Source organism: Chinchilla lanigera, unplaced genomic scaffold (assembly GCF_000276665.1).
Source record: "Chinchilla lanigera isolate Chin_1 unplaced genomic scaffold, ChiLan1.0 scaffold00177, whole genome shotgun sequence".
Classification (NCBI taxonomy): domain Eukaryota; kingdom Metazoa; phylum Chordata; class Mammalia; order Rodentia; family Chinchillidae; genus Chinchilla; species Chinchilla lanigera.
In genome coordinates, this window is record NW_004955578.1 from 573230 (window position 1) to 590195 (window position 16966).

The 16966-nt window shown below is 47.7% G+C and overlaps 1 protein-coding gene across 2 annotated transcripts; it reads right to left on the reverse strand.

Moving 5' to 3' along the window:
• Positions 1–5857: 5857 nt before the first annotated feature.
• On the reverse strand, positions 5858–16781 carry Snrpa (small nuclear ribonucleoprotein polypeptide A). 2 transcript variants are annotated; one of them, XM_005414022.2, is made up of 7 exons: positions 16674–16781; positions 16186–16265; positions 11994–12166; positions 10731–10910; positions 8399–8572; positions 7809–7897; positions 5858–6235 (listed from the first exon to the last, which is right to left on the reverse strand). In XM_005414022.2, the coding sequence occupies exons 2-7, from the start codon at positions 16256–16258 to the stop codon at positions 6076–6078; spliced, it is 849 nt and encodes a 282-aa protein (XP_005414079.1). In that variant the 5' UTR covers positions 16259–16265; positions 16674–16781; the 3' UTR covers positions 5858–6075. The 2 variants fall into 2 exon arrangements, with proteins under 2 accessions (XP_005414079.1, XP_005414080.1); XM_005414023.2 differs by lacking the exon at positions 16674–16781 and adding an exon at positions 16429–16527.
• Between the last annotated feature and the right edge of the window lie 185 nt (positions 16782–16966).

Here is a 16966-nt window from a genome sequence, read left to right on the forward strand (position 1 = left end):
CATAGCGAGGCCCTGTTTCAAAAAGACAAAAAAAAAAAAAAAATTTTTTTTAATTCTATAAAGACCTGAAACTATCAACTAGTCACAGTGTGGACTTCTTTAGCTTCTGATAGTGCATACAGATTTATGAACACAAACTTTGAAAATCTCAGTACTAATCAGGTATCTAGTGGTGTTTAAAACCTATATTGAGGGGCTGGAGATGTAGCTCAGTAGCATAAGCGCTTGCCTGGCAAGCCTGAGGTCGTGAGTTCGATACCCGGTACCAAAAAAAAAACAAAACAAAACTATTTTGAGCATGGTGGTGCATGTCCATAACCCCAGCACTCATAAGACTGAGACAGGAGAATCACCACATCTTAAAGGCCAGCCTGGGCTACATAAGCGAGTTCAAAGCCAGTTTGCACCACATATCCAGACTTTCACTCAAAACAAACAAAAACGATTTTTGAGTATAGTAGCACCCACTTGTAATCCAAGCACTCTAGGAGGCCAAGGCAGGAGGAAAGCAAACTCAAGTTCAGCTTGGGAAACTTAAGTGATTCAGTGAAAAACTGTCTCAAAAAATTACAAGGCTGAGTATAACTCAATGCAAAGACCTGGAGTTCAATCCCCAGTCCTGAAAAAAAGAATTTTTTTTTTTTTTAGCCAAGCAAGGAGGGAGTCTGCTCATAATCCCAGGAACCCTGGATGCTGAGGAAGCCCAGCCTGAGCAACTTAACAAGATCCTGTCTCAAAATCTAAAATAAAAAAAAAAAAAATAGAATGGATTGTGGGTATAGCTTAGTGTAGTGGGCTTGCCTAGCATGCAGAAGGTGCTGGGTTTAATCCCCAGTACAAAAAAAACCCTATTTTTGGACATGACTATGATATTGTGGTATATATATATACATATATATATGTATATATATGTATATATATATATATATATATTTTTTTTTCTTTTTGAGACAGGATCTCACTATGCAGTTCAGGCTGGCCTTGAACTCACTTTGTAGCCCAGGCTGGCTTCAAACTCACAGCAATCCTCCTGCCTCAGCCTCCAGAGTGCTGGGATTACAGGTATGCACCCAGCTGGTTTTTATATTTTAGAAAAATAGGGCTGAGCTAATAGAATGTCTGGTATTTGCTTCAAAATAATTTGAAAAATTGGAGAAATAAAGTGAAAAGTAAATGCTTGAAAAATGGTGGCCACAAGGTGGTAAGTTGGAAGAAGGGAATATAGGGAGTCAGTGTGCTGTTGTCTTTATTCATAAATGGTTGTCTTTCTACTTTATTTTTTTCTTTTTTTTGGTTTTTTTCTGGTACCAAAATTGAACTCACAACCTTGCGCTTGCCAGGCAGGCACTGTGCCACTGAGCTAAATCCCCAGCCCCTGACTTTCTATTTTAAACATTTAAAAAAGTTATTATTTAGCTGGGCGTGGTGGCGCACACCTGTACTCCCAACACTCAGGAAGCTGAAGCAGGAAGATCACTGTGAGTTCCAGGCCAGCCTGGGCTAGATCGTGAGTGGAAGACCAGGTTGAAAGCTGGGCGTGGTGGTGCACACCTGTACTCCCAACACTCGAGAAGCTCAAGCTGGAGGATGGCTGAGTTCCAGTGGGTTAGATCATGAGTTTAAGCCCAGGCTGGACTACTACAAAAAAAAAAAAAAAGAACAACTTGAACTACATAGTGAGAGAACCTGTCTCAAAAAAAGGAGAAAAAAAGACCAGGACTGTAGGACTGTGCCCCCCAGTTAATGAAGCCATGTTAAAGAAATGACTTCATTTCCCAAAGTCCAACTCACTTACCCATCTCTGTACAATTGTCCCAAAATATGGATCTTAACACCAAATTAATTACCAACATTTGTGTGGGTCAGAAATCTGGACCCCAGGGCCGAGGATATAGCTCAGTGGCGTAAGCATTTGCCTGGCAAGCTTGAGGTCATGAGTTTGATTCCCGGTACCAAAAAAAAAGAAATCTGCACCCCACTTAGCTTGGCTCAGGGTCTCCCACCAGACTGCAATCAATCTGTCAGCCAGGGCTGCAGTATCAACTGAAGGCTGGACAGAGGAAGAATCTGCTTGCAAATGCTCAGGCTGCTACTGAAGGGTTCAGCTGCTTGGCAAACAAACCTCCATCCTCACTGCCTGTGAGCAGGCGGCTTCCCTCAGCTTCTTACCCCACGTGTCTCCATCCACAGCTGGTAACAGGAAGCTGGCTCCACCAAAGCAAGAAATAAACCAGTCTTTGTAATACTGCCACGGGACAGACATCTCTTTATTTTTGCTGTACAGTATCCCCCAATATATACCATCCAGTTTCAGTTTGTGATTTGTTACCTATGGTCTGAAAACATTAAATAAAAAATTCCTGAAATAAATGACTGATTTTTAAAATTATATGCTATTCAGAATAGTGTGAGGAAATGTTGCTCCATCCCACTCCAGTCCAACCTAAATGAATTAGCCCTTTGTCCAGCGCACACACACTGTATGTATATACCACCAATATCAGACTCACTGTGACAACACCCCAAGTCTGTGTTCAGGTTTTCCTTATTTAAATGACCTCAAAACGTTAGGGTAGCAGCCAGGCGTCATATCGCATACCTGTAATCCCAGCACTCAGGAGGCTGAGGCAGGAAGATCGCTGCAAGTTCGAGGCCAGCCTGGGCTACAAAGTCAGTTCAAGACCAGCCTGAACTGCATAGTGAGACCCTGTCTCAAAAAGAAAACAAAACAAAAACATAAGGGTAGGGATGCTGCCAGTTCCTATATGCTGAAGAGCAGTTGTAAAATGCATTCTTCAAATAAAAAAGTGAGTTTTCAACTTATTAGGGACAGAAAACCATCATAGGTTGAGGTTGCTAAGATCTACAGAATGAATAAATCTTGGATCTGTGAAATGGTAAAGAAAAAGAAATTGTGCTAGTTTTGCAGTCACACCTCAAACTGTAAAAGCTCCAGCCTTGACGTGTGACAAATGCTTAAAACGGAAATGGCATTTATCTTGGTACTATCTGGGGCTTCAGGCATGCACTTGGGGTCCTGGAACCCTCTGCAGGAAAGGAGAGACAGCTATATTCACCTGAAGTGGGTCACTAGGTACAGATCATATTCAGAGAAAGATTCTGTAAGACCGACTGCCAGAGGGTGACCTTTAGAAGCCATCTTAGAGGCTGCCTGCCACAACCAAATGTCAAATATGATGCACAGGATGGCAACGGCAACTTCCGGAGCCCACCCTGCATCCCCTGTCCCTCTGTACCGTGGCCATACAGGCAGGGCTGCCACAAAGCACAGTACACAGTGATGTCCCTTGGAGTCTTTCCTTCTTTCTAGGTCTCACTGCATTCACTCCCGCCCCAGGACTTGGCACTTCCACCGGATGCTGACTAACTGCAGGTCTTCTGGGGCTCAGCACAAGGGTCACCTCAAGTCTGTACTTCCACGACCATTCTGCAGTGCTGCCTCTTCAGCTTTCATTTGTCTTGCTGAGAAAACTCACACTCACCTGGACATGGTGGCGCACACCTGTAACCCTGGCACTTAGGAGGCAGAGCAGGTGAATCACCATGAGTTCAAGACCAGCCTGGGCTACATAGTATTTTGTTCTTTCTTTTTGAGACAGGGTCTCGCTATATAGTTCAGGCTGGTCTAGAACTCATGGCAATCCTCTTGCCTCAGCCTCCCCAGTTACACATGAGTTTGAGGCCAGCCTGAACTACATAGCAAGGCACCTCAGCCTCCCGTTACACAGTGAGTTTGAGGCCAGCCTGCCTGAGGCTGAGTTGTCATTTTCCAAGGTCAGGATGAAGGACTGGTGCAGAGTGTGAACCCATGCCTCACCTGCAAACTTGCTTCATATGGAGACCTCCGTGGCAGAGGACTGTTGATCACAGCACCCTCCCCACCTAAGAACCTTGATTCTGGGCTGCCAGTCAGGACTTTTTTCTGATGGGCAGAGGCTGCACACACACAGGGTTGGCGTCAGGACAAGTGTTGGGGAAAAGAGCCAACCCGAGCCATGGCTACAAATCCAGCAGCCATGACAGCAGAAGGAGCTCTCCTCAAATGCCCTTCTGATAGTTAACTGTTGTGTCAACTTGAGCAATAAACACCCAACTGATGGATCACCCTAGTCCTGGTTAAAGCCACATGGACTTAGTGAAGACAGAAGAGCCACTCCTGGGTGTTAGTGGCACCAACCAACAGGCTGATAACCTGAATGGAACGAAAAGGGGGAAGAAAGGAGCTCAGTTTCTTCGGAGGGGCTCCTCTTCACCACCGCCTTGGGCCTTTGGTCTCCAGGCTTCCAGCTCAGACCCTCCAGCTTCCAACAGGACTCCAGGGTCAGTTCCAGGGCTGCTACCTTTGCAACTGGATCATGTGGTGCTCAGCACAGACCCCCTTTCTGTACTCTGCCACACCCGATTCTGCAGGCAGCCACTGTAAGCCTACCCTGTACTCATATTACTATACATGTATGCATGTGTATATACATGTGTGTATACATGTACATAAAATCTATTACTCTAGTGAGCCCTGACACCTTCAGAGCTGAACTCTTCTGTACCACCCATGACTGTTCCCAGCTCCACCATTTCACATCAGCTTTGTTCTCCTTAGAACACAGCATTTATGGGGGCTGGAGATTTAGCTCAGAGGCAAAGCGCCTGCCTGGCAAGCGCTAGGTCGTGAGTTCAATTCCCGGTACCAGGAAAAAAAAACAAAACAAAACAAAAAAGAACACAGCATTTGAAATTAGCTTGTCTATTTTATTCACCATTACATACCCTATCCCTGGAACAGTATTTAGCACCTAATAGGTACTCAGCAAATACACGCTGAAATTTATTAAGTGCTTTTTCCAAGCACCCAATAGTGTGTATGTGTCAGGGGACAATGAATATAAATCTTATGGTATTAACAGAGACATTTCTCTCTTTTTTTTTTGACACAGGGTATCGCTTTGTAGTGCAAGCTGCCCTAGAACTCACGCCAATCGTCCTGCCTTAACCTCTGAGACATTCCTCTTCACCAAGGAAGAAAATGAAGCTCAGAGAAGAGACATCAATTGCCCATGGGGTAATGGAGTTCCCAGAGTGGAAGGCAGGATTGGCTGACCACAGTGCCCACACATCACAACCATGATCCGCTCAGCTCCCAGTACGGCAGGTGAGATGTTTCCACTTGTCTAGCTGTAATAACACTGCATTATTTAGTGAAGATGGCTATCCCTTTCTTCTCTCCCTTTCACACCATACACGGAGAATGGCTGCACTGGGTGCTGTATATCTTCTTCACTTCTAGCATAGACTTTTCTTTTTGCCTTTTTGAGAAAGGGTTTCGCTATGTACCTCAGGCTGGCCTTCAGCTCACTTTGTAGCTGAGGCTGGCTTTGAATTCACAGCAGTCTTCCTGCCTCAGCCTCCCAAGTGCTGGGATTGCTGGGATTGCTGGCATTATAGGCATGAGCCACCATGCCCAACTTGGCATTTCCTCAATAAAGGAAGAAAAACAAGGAAAGAGTGAAGCAGAAGCAAGAGTGGGCTTGGAACCTTGGTATGAAATAATATCCAGACAGAAGGATTTCCCTTAAAGGGGCATCCTCATGAGGTACAGTCCACCTTACAGCACCTGGGAGCCCTAGGTTTCTATTTCCTGCCCTTATGCCAACTTGGGACAAAACAGAAAATTGCCAAAGCAGTAAGTATGGTGCAAGTTTGAACAGTACTATTACAATTAGGTATTTTCCCAAGGCTGCAAATCTCTTAAGTACCAAGAGGTCCAAAATCCCAGGATGTGCTGATATAGAGGGAAGAGAACCATGAAAGACAAAAAGAATAAAATAAAACAGACAAATGATTGTGAAAAACCACACCTCAAAAAACACTTTAATTCCAGCCTAACAGCGCCAGGTGCAATGTCTGGGGACAGACTCTGGGTACAATGCTGTGTGGCGACCACGCATTCACACACGGCTCCAAGAAGGCCCCCAAAGGGGGACTTACCTTCAGGGACTGAGCCAAAGAGGGGAGGGGGCGCCCCAGAACAGGGGCAGGGGCAGGCCTGGGGAAAAGGTGCTACTTCTTGGCAAAGGAGATCTTCATGGCATTGTTCTGGGTGATCTTAAAGCCCTGCAGGGCGTCGCGAGCAGCCCCTGCCTGCACCTCGTTGTCAAACTCCACGAAGGCGATATCGTGCCGCCCAGGCACCAGGCGGACCTCCTTGAAGCCAGGGAACCTGAGAGAAGAAACCACAGACCTCAGGGACCCAAGGCCGCACGCATCCCTATCTAACATTTGGGTACCCAGCAGGGAGGACAGGAATGATGTTAAACTCCCTACAATGCACATATAGCCCCCCAGAACAAGGCATTACCCCACCCAAAATACATCCAGTGCTAAACTGAAACTCTAATGTAACACTTGTACCCACCCATACAACCACAACCTAGATCAAGATGAAACTCCTATCCTTCCACCATAGCCTACCTCTGGATCCAGAAGCAAGTGCTGTGTTTTATTTTTATTGTTGTTGTTATTGTCTAAGGTTTCAAAATAGGGTCTCACTGCGTAGTCGTGACTGGGTTTCACCTCGAGATCCTCCTGTCTCAGCCACCAGGGTGTTTAGATTACAGCATGTGCCCCCATACATGTTTTGCTGCACCCACTTTCATGACATGCTGTTTCTTTAATTTGCTTCTTCTCAATCCTCACTGCCTTTCCCTTAGGCAATCCTCAGGTTTACTGAGCACCATTTTCCGTAGTTATTTTCATAAAATATACATTGTTTTGTGGACATGTTACACAAGTAAGTTGTTTTTCTACTTTATTCCATCTCTCAAAATTCCCACTCAAACCAGGCGCAGTGGTGCACACCTATAATCTCAGCACTCGGAAGGTTAGGCAGAATCACTTCAAGTTCAAGGTCAGCCTAATCTACCTAGTGAAGGCCAACCTGAAATACACTGATACCTTGTCTCAAAAAAAAACAAAAACAACAAAAAACTCTCAGTGATATATAAAGAACCATCCAGCAGAGCATGGTGGCACATGCCTGTGATCCCAGCACTAGAGGGACTGAGGCACAAAAGTCACTTCTGGTTCGGGGCCAGCTTGGGCTGGTGAGTTCAATGTTACCATGAACTCAGGAAAAAACAAAAAAGGAATTCCTGTAGGACCTATGATCAGAAGTACAACTACTAGGTGAACTTACCCAGACCCGGACCCTCCACTCCAGTCTCTACACACGCCCGCATCTACCTATGTCCCATCAGCAGGGCACAAGCGTTCCTGTATCACCACCTCCCACACATAACACTCTGAACATGCTGACTTTTGCCAGTTTACCCAGCGTTCAACATCTTACTGGTGCATATCCCCCTTTTTTGTTTGTATTTTCAGACAAAGTCTCCCTATGTAATTTAGGCTAGACTTGATCTTGTAATCCTCCTGCCTCAGCCTTCTGAGTGCTGAGATTACAGGCACGTACCACCACGCCTGGCTCACATTTCTCCATTTTAGAGACTGAGAAAATGAGGCTCAGAGCCTGGACATCCCTCACTGCCCCCCAACAAAGGCTGACAAGGAGAGCATGTCCAAAACACAGTAACCCTTTCCACCGGACCCCACTGCCCACAGCACGGGCACAGCTCAGCTTCCTCCCTCTGCTTCCTTTCACACCGTCGTCACTAACCCTCCTGCCAAGCCTGAGCTAGCTCAGGGCTCCCCCGCAGAATTCTAAGAGCCATTCCCACAGGGACACGTTCTGGCCACCAGTCCCTGAGGCCATCCCAGCCACAGCCCCTACTTACTGGTTGAAAAGCATGGACAACATGAGCTCGTTGGTCTCCTCGGGCAGGTTGGTGAGGAACAGGATGTGATTGGGCGGATTCTCCGAGAGCTGCCAGGAAAGGAGGGTGGCCCATTAGCACAGGAGCCCAAGTCTAGCGGATCTAGGAGATCCCAGTGCTGCCCCCTGCTCAACTTTCCTCCCTTGCTCAGACATCTAGCACATCCACCAGCTGTACATGGGATGCCCTGATGGACTGTAGGCCACAAAATAGACATTTTTCTATTTTGGCCACTACTGTATTCCTCAAGTGCAAAGCGGGGCCTGGTACACAAGAATGTGCTCAGTAAGGAATAAATCTACATGCTGGCCACTGCTTCCACCTGCCCGCAACCTTCCAGACCTCCCAGAAACATGCCAATTCCTCTCTGCCCTGGCCCAACTCCACTGCTATGTGCCACCTCTCAGGACACTCTGCTCCAGTATACCTTTTCAGGGAACTGCCCAGAACCTTTAATGCACACTTGTAACCCTATCTACAAAAGCCCCACATCATCCCTTGCTAATCTCATACTCCATTTACCCGAGACCCTGAGGGGACTAGATACTTACAGGCTGGGCAGGTGGCATCTGCCCTGGCATAAGCTGCTGTGGCGGCATGGCCCCAGGGGGAATCTGGCCTGGTGCGAGGCCTGGAGGCGGGATCATGCCAGGAGGCGGCATGTAGGGCGGCTGGCCCGGCATGTGGTGCATGATGCGGGGAGCCTGAGTCATTGGTGGCATGCCCTGCAGAGAGAGAGGGCAAGACTGACACATGGCAGGTAGCAGGACAAAAGGTCCTGGAGGAGCAAAGGCCATTAAAGAAAACCCAAGAGATGAGAGATGGCAGGTCAAAGACCTAGACTTCAAGGGGCAAGAAAAACAACTCAGGAGTGCTGGGTGGAGCAAACCAGAGTTAGGTTCAAGAGGGACAAGAAAACCAAGAGTGCACACACCTACAACCCCAGCAATCAGAGGCTAAGGAAAGAGGAGCGTAAGTTCAAGCCTAGTCTGGGCAACTTAGCAAGATCTTCTCTCAAAAAATAAAAGGCCCTAAGTTCAAGCCCCAGTACCAGCACCCAAAAAAGAAAGTTAAAAAAACAAAACTTAAAGTATAAAAATTAGGGTGTGCTCCAACTTTATTTTAGATATTTAAGTCAAAAAACCTGGGGATGCCGGGCATGGTGGCACACACCTTTAATCCCAGCACTCGGGAAGCTGAGGCAGGAGGATCTCTGTGAGTTCGAGACCAACCTGGGCTACAGGCCAGCCTGAATTGCATTGCGAGACCCTGTCTCAAAAAGACCAAAAAAAAAAAAACCACAAACAAAAACTGCTGGGGCTATAGCTCAATGGCACAGTACTTGCCTGGTAAGCACAAGGTCCTGAGTCTGATTCCTGCCCCCACCTCCCCCGCCAAAAAAAAAAAAGAAAGAAAGGCAGTATGAATCTAAAAAAGACTGGAGAAAAAACATCAAAGCTAAGTTAATGGCGTAGGAACATACCCTAAGGCACATACTCCACTTTTGCTTCTAAAAAAATGAAAGTTAAGCTGGGCGGGGTAATGCACACTTGCAATCCAAACTAGGCTACACAGTAAATTGAAGGCCAGCCTACTGCATAGCAAAACCCTGTCTCAGGAAAAAAAAAAAAAAAAAAAGTCACTAAATCAATCAAACCAAAGCCAAAAAGAGATTCGGACACCTAGAGAGAAACAGAGACAGTGAGGGGCTACTGATGTAGCTCAGTGGTGGAGTGTTTGCCCAGCATGTGTCTCTAGGTTCGATGCTCAGCACTGTGGCGGGTGCGGAGGGGGTGGGGGGGTGGAAGGCAGAGGTGAGAAGAGATAGTAGGGACAGGTACAGAAGGAAATGGCTGTCAGTAAGAAAAAGTGGAAAGACCCAGCACAGCCAGAGCCAGATTCCCGGAGGTTAAATGTGGAAGAAAGGGTGGACACAGGAGAGAAGGGTGCAAAATGGGAAAGCCCAACAGAAACGTGGACCCTACCGCCAGCTCCAACAAAGCGAAGCCAGGCTGGGAGCCATGGAGCTCTCAAGAGTCAGAGACACGGACATGCAGAGCTGGAAGGGGTGCATCCCATTCAGCCATCTTTTATACTCAGCACCATTTTCTTCTAGGACCTTTAGTGTCACACTCAGCTCTATCAATGAGCTCAGGTCACTTTTATATTCAGTATGAGGTACAACTATTTTAACCCTTACAGAGCCATTTGCCCTTCACTGAATTAGGAGAAAAATCAGTCCTAGTGCTGTCGTACGTTGCCATACATCAAGAAACCAACGTCTGTGGCTGCTTCTAGACTCTGTTCTGCCCCACTGGTCCATCTTCCCACCCTCACGGCATTAGCGCACCACCAACTGCTGGAACTGGATCATCTTACCCACTGCCGAGGTCTCCAACCGCTCCAGCATTGTCTATCGTGTCAGTGCGGCAGTTTTGCCCATTTCGTTGGATTTGTTCCTCAGTGCTTCTTTGCAATATTTCTACTTACTTGTTTCTAATATATAGAAACAGACCTCACTTTTTCATAATGACTTTTTATCTCTTAACCTTTCCAAATTAAACTTACTGATTAAGCCTAACGGTCAGATTCTCTTAGATTTCCTACATGGACATAGACTAGAAAAACAGCAAAACCAAGGTTGAGGAAAGAAGCCAGGCCAAGGCCATGAAGAAAAGACTTCCAGAAATATCAATCAGGGAGAGAACAGGCATTTCAAGTGGAAACACCACATCCAGCCATTCAGCCCCCCACCCTCAGGAGAGACATCTGTAAGGGAAGGGAAGGGAAGGGAGGGGTCTGAATTCCAAAGAATTCGCCCCACCCACCGGTCATGCTGAGGGAGACCTGGAGGGGAAAGGAAGTGTGTGGGCCCTGGCTTACCGGGACAGGGCCCTGGACAGCTCCCACCACCGGGGCTGCCGCCCCACCCTGCACAGCCTTCTTGGCAGAAGGCGTCTCTTGGCTCTTGGGCTTCCTCTTCTCCCGCTTGCGGTCGCGCTCCACAAAAGTACCCTTCATCTTGGCAATGATGTCTGAGTCGGTCTTGGCATACTGGATACGCTATCAAAGACAGTGCAAGGATTAGGGAGTAGAATTCAGAGCCAAACTGTATGAATCCAGAAACAGACCTTACAGAAAGTTGGCCTAGCATCCATAAAGCCCTGCTCTCAGTTCCAATACTACCTCCCCCCAAAAAGGAAAGAAATCACTTGGCTTTAACTTCCTCATCTATAGAATGGGGATTATGAAATTTCACATTTTGAAAGATTACTGTGAGGATTAAATGAATTTAAAGTGCTCAGAATAAAAAGATAAATAAAAAAAAAAATAAAGTGCTCAGAATAATATGGTGCCTGACACATAGTGGTTAACCCTATGCAGAAGGCTTCCCTCCAAGTCTCCTCCAAGAGGAGGACCCACTGCTGCCAGGGCCCTTTCAGGCTATGGGAGCACAGCAGGAAGCAGAACAGACGAAAGCCCTGCCAAATGGCACAGTGTGGGAGGTATGGTAATGAACAAAGCAACTGGCCCCTACACCCCACTCCTCTAACCCACTCTACCCAATAGCCAGAGGCATCTCCCTAAGCCCTTCCACAGCTCCCAGCACTCTCAGGATGAGGTCCACTTTGAAGACAACTCCAGCTCCTTAGCCCTATACAAGGCCATGCTCTCCCCAGCACCTTCCACCCACATCACCTCATTTGCTTGCCCAGTTATATGCTTTGTTATCTCTGGGCCTCAAGGCACGTCCCTCTGCCTAAACATTCTGTCTCTCTCTTCCACCAGCTGAGTCTTCTTCAAGTCTCATTTCATGTAGAAAGCCCTGCATAAACCCAGACCGGGTGAGGTGTCTCCCCTAAACTCACCCAGCTCTCTGCACCTCCCTCATCCCAGTCCTCACCCCAAGGCCTGTGCCTCCCCATCCTGATCCTGACCTCCCTGCCTGTCCCTCCCCCATAGGATTACAGGCCTGGAAAGATCCTTTAGTGAGTGTGTGTTCCCACACCCCTGGTTCAAGGAAAAGTAAATACCAAGGAAGGGCAAGATAAAGTACCCTCAGACTACAGCTGACAGGAGGTTCACGCCCGTCCAGTCTCCTGGAGCACAAGCACACACACAGGTGTGTGCACCCACGATGCTCACCATGGGCTTGTCGTAGAAGGGGAAACCTTGCATGGAGCGCAGGGCATTGGTGGCACTGCTGACCTCCTTAAAGATGACAAAGGCCTGGCCCCTCATCTTCAGGCTGCGAGACACCAGGATATCCAGGATCTGACCAAACTGGGAGAAGATGGCGTACAGGGACTTCTTCAGCTCTACAGTTGGAGAAGGAAAAGATCAACGCTGTCCAGAAGCTTTGGCCCCATATCAAGGGCTTAAACTCCTGTTTTCTGAGGAAGTAAACCCCAGATAGGCCATTGGCTAAGGGACAGCACCCAGAATGCCACAAGTCAATAATCTCTCAAGATCCCACAACAGTGGGAACAGGCAGGAGCTACTCGAATGGTAGAGTACTCTTCTCCAAGACATGACGGGCACTGTGCCTGCCCACAAAGCTGGTATGAGTACTACACAGGCAGGGCTCAGAACATCGGTAAGTCCTTAACACACAGAGTAAGTCCCTAACACACTCAAGCACTTTTGCTGTTTTTCTGAGATGGGGGCAGCTCACTAGGTGGCCCAGGATGGCTGCCAATTTGTGATCCTCCCGCCTCAGTCTCCTGAGGACCTGGGACTCCTGATGGTACACCGCTTGCACTTTTTTTGCTGCTACCAGCATACTGACATAGGCTGGATTAATGTGGTCCTCACAGACTTCCCCAACCTTGTATCCGCCTACACTCCACGTCCATCTCCAGCCATAGTGCCCTTGTACTCCCCTCTCAAGCTGGACTCACCTCCTCAGCTTCTAGGGCCTTTGCACTGGCTGTCCTCCTGACCTGCCTGGTATAGCCTCCTCCTGAGGTCAACCTGGCTGCGTCCTCCTAGTCACTCAGGGCTCAGCAGATGCGCCGCCACTCCAATGGAGTGGCCTTCTCTGACCACCACATCTCCATGCCCTCCCTGTCCTCGCCCTACTGCCCTTTCCTCATGACACTTTCCACCTCCTGACACATACGCTTCTGTAAGCCCAGCTCATTTGTTCACTGCAGTCTCCCCATGCTTAGTGCAGACTCCGGCACACACACACACACACACAGCCCCACAAACACTGAAGAGTAAAAACACGTTTATGGAAAGAGCTTCATTAAATCCTCCCAACCCAGAGGCTGCATCACATACGGTGCCATTTTTACTAAGAGAAAAATGGGCTCTCTGAGGATCTGTCACCTGGTCTACAGTGAGTAGACCTGGTCTACAGTCCTGAGGGTGCTGAGAAGGCCATGATAACCAAGTCCACAATTCGAGTCTTTCTGAACCCCGCACCACTACACACCCCCAGCAAACTACCTCACTTGCTAGCAAGAGGGATTCAAACTAAACAAAGGATTCCTCTAACCACAGAGGCCTGAAAAGGGTACCAACAGCTTATACAAAGTTGGCTGATGTTGGGTACAGGGGTGCACACCTGTAATCCTAGCACTTGGGAGGCTAAGGCAGGAGGATCCTTACAAGTTCAAGGACAGCCTGGATTACATTGCAAGACCCTATCTCAAAAAAAAAAACAAAAACCAGAAGGTGGTGGAGATTCAGCTGCTTGGTGAATAAGATAAGTTCTCCAAAAAGGAAAGAAAGTGTATGTGACTGGGGGGATTAAGGTCAAAGTTGTTTTAAAGCAATTAGCTAATAATTCTTCTGGTGCAAACATATCTGTGTTTTTTCTCCACGTTCCTTCCACTCCATCAAACCCAGTCCACATCTCGGTCATTGCCTTGGGTTTTGGACCTTTCTCCACACTTTGCAGCCTCCCCTCGCCCACTCACGTTTCCTCTCCATAACTGGGAAGACATTCTACAAGGGACACTCAAGACAAGGGAGCAGCGTGATGTCCCAACACCCTCAGAACTAAGTTCCATGCCCTCCCGGGCCCAGGAGACCCCACGAGCCATCAGTTTTCTGCGGCACCATTTACAGGCCTCGGCCCCGCCACACTAGAGCTCCCAGAACACTCCATGCTCTTCTACAACCTGGACGCATGCCCAAGTAAGAACAGCTTCTTCTGGCGTAACAGTTACAAGCATAATAGTTCACGCCTGTAATCCGAGCTACGTGGAGATCCAAGGCAGGAGGGTCACAAGTTTGAGATCAGCGTGGACAACTTAGCAAGAGCCTATTTCAAAAAATAAAAAAGGCTGGAGATGTAGCTCAGTGGGAGAATGCTTGCCTAGAATGAAAAAGGCCCTGAGTTCAATCTCTACTACCTCAAAAAATAAAAATAAAAATACAAATATAGCCAGGTGTGGTGACACCAACCATAAATCCCAGTACTCAGGAAGTGGAGGATCACTACAAGTTCAAGGCTGGCCTGGGCTATAATGAGAGATCCTGGTCTCAAAAAAAAAGCAGGGGTGGGGGGAATTCCCCTTCTACCTCATAATTATGGAATTAATGCTTCTATGCAGAAGCTTTTCAAAAATGTCCTTTTCCTATCAAGTCTAATCATTCTGTCTTTCTAGACTCCCAGTAGCAGCTGATCCCTGTGCCTGTGCAACCCTCATCATGGCCCTGACTACTCTGGGGTGCCTGTCTGGCAGTGTACGCCAGGGCTCTCAGTCATCAACGTTGTCCACTGCCCAGTACTGGCAACACACCACACTCTAAAACCACACATGGAACTGATATTCTTTTTTTTTTTTTTTTCTTCAACAGCAATTTAACTAGAAACCTCAAACTTAATCCCAACAAGCTCCTGACAGTTCTCCTGAGGTGGTAAGGTAACAACAGCTAACATTCATTTAGCCCTCACTAATTGCTGGGTGCCATAAAAAGCACCACATGGAGATTTAGCTAATTTGATCCCCCACACACACACTTGTAATCCTAGCACTCAGGAAGCTGAGGCAGGAGGATCCCCTTGAGTTTAAGGCCAGCTTGGGCTACATAGAGTTCAAGGCACCAGCATGAACTACACTGTAGGACCCTATCTCCAAACAAAGGTGGTGGGAGGGTAATTACAACTTTGCCTAGTTTCCAGATACAGAAAATGAGGTTCAGTAAAGGTGATAAATCACTCAAGAAAGTGGAAGAGTCTTTCTGACTTCAAAAACTGAGTTTTGAGTGTGTGTAGCTACATCCATGCCCGGGCAAGAACTAAGTGCATTTTTGCAGTATTAGGGACTGAACCAGAGCCTCATACTGAACTATACTGTTTTTTTTTTTTGTGGGGGGTTTTTTGAAACAGGGTCTTGCTATGTAGTTCAGGCTGGTCCTAAACTCACTATGTAGCCTAGGGTAGCCTTAAATTTGCAACAGTACTCCTGCCTCAGCCTCCCAACTCTTGTTATTTCTGACACAGTCTTGCTAACTTGCCCAGGCTGGTCTGGAACTTGAGATACTCCTTTCACAGCGTTCCAGGTAGCTGAGATTACAAGCATGATCTGCAGAATTAAGTTTTTAACTCCATACAAGAATTCCATACTTGGGATCTCAGCCCCTTTCCTTGCTGTGTGACCTTGAGCAAGTTCCATCACCTGAGCCTCAAATTTCCTAATCTCAGAAACAGGAACAACAACAGCACCCCCCTGTAGGTTTGTAAGAATTAAATATAATCAAGATTTATGAAAGTGCATAAAGCTGCCCCAAGCATTACTAGTGCGCACTTCCACAATGGGCTGACAATTGAGTACATGCAATGACCAAGTCAGCCTCGGGTTTCTGACTGATAGAGTTCACGGGCCGGCGGGGAGATAGCATGAAGATAGCAGAATGACTGGGCTAAATGGGGAGAGAGCTAGGAAGGGCTCGGGGAGGAGGGGATCTGTGAGCTAAAACCCTAAAGGAGTACTGTTTTTATTTTGTTTTGTTTTTTGTCTTTTGAGATAGAGTCTCGCTATGGAGTTCAGGCTGGCCTTGCGCTCACTTTGTAGCCCAGGCTGGCCTCGAAGTCGCAACGATCCTCCTGCCTCAGCCTCCTGAGTGCTGGGATTACAAGCGTGCGCCACCACGCCCGGCTAGGAATACTGTATTAACCGTAACCAGTTTAAAGAACAGAGTGTAAAAATGAACTAAGGGCGTGCTGAATACACAGTAAGCAGTACAATGACCAAGGAATTAACTCTAGTAGTTTAGGGTTAGGGTTAGCTGGACAGGGCAGAGGAAAAGAGCACATTCTGGAGTTGGAAAGAGGCTACTTCATGAGGAGCCATCAAGAGCCCAGACTATCCCGAGAACTCACCGTCTTTCTTGATCTTCTCATTGAGGTTGTTGATATAAATAGTGTGGTTGGGGCGGGTCTCGGGCACGGCCATGGTAGGGCTTAAAGGAGGAAAAAGACGACTTTAAACTCAAAGATACGCCTTCCAAGAGCAAGTCTGGTAACAACAGAGTTCTAGACGAGAGGCCCAGTTTGGGCAACAAAGCGCGCGCAGGGTAGTTTCCGCTTCTCCCACCCGCGTGGGAAGAAAAAGCTCCAGCTTACTACGAGTCCCAGGATGCGCGACGCGCCAGCGGGCGGGGCGTCCCCAGCGGCGACTCTCACTGGCCCTCGCACCCAAAGTGAGGGAGAGGAAAAACCCGGATGTAGGAGCTAGTTACGAAAGCCGGACAAATTTAAGCCGCCCCCACCTCGCACCACAGTAAAATCTCTCCATGTTTCCCGACTACAAATATGATGTTCTGCCCCTCTTTCTGACACCCACAGCCACCTCAACTGAGGTAATTTACCAAGAAGGCCGCAGGTAGAGCAAGGAGCGCCAGCCAAGTTCTTCAGACCAGACCACAATGGTTCCTTTCCCGGTCCCACCTTTATCTGCCCGCAAGCCAATCCCTGCGCAGAAATTCGGTAGATTGACCAATCAGAGTAAGTTTAGGCTTGGGCTGAACGCTTACCAATCAAAACGATACTTGGATTCCCGCCTCAGCTGTAAGACCCCGCCGCGCCGTATACGTCACCGGGGGTACGGCCCAATCAGCGAAGGTCACGGGTTTCCAACCAATCCCGATGAAACTAGCGGCCT

Bases quoted from the DNA above. Each gene is read 5' to 3' on its own strand.
- Snrpa (XM_005414022.2), bottom strand. From the start codon at position 16,258: ATGGCCGTGCCCGAGACCCGCCCCAACCACACTATTTATATCAACAAC. The intron at 12,167-16,185 runs GTGAGTTCTCGG...CTCCAACTGTAG, and splicing joins TGAGAAGATCAAGAAAGACG to AGCTGAAGAAGTCCCTGTAC. The intron at 7,898-8,398 runs GTAAGTATCTAG...CTTTCCTGGCAG, and splicing joins AGATGCCACCTGCCCAGCCT to CTCTCGGAGAATCCGCCCAA.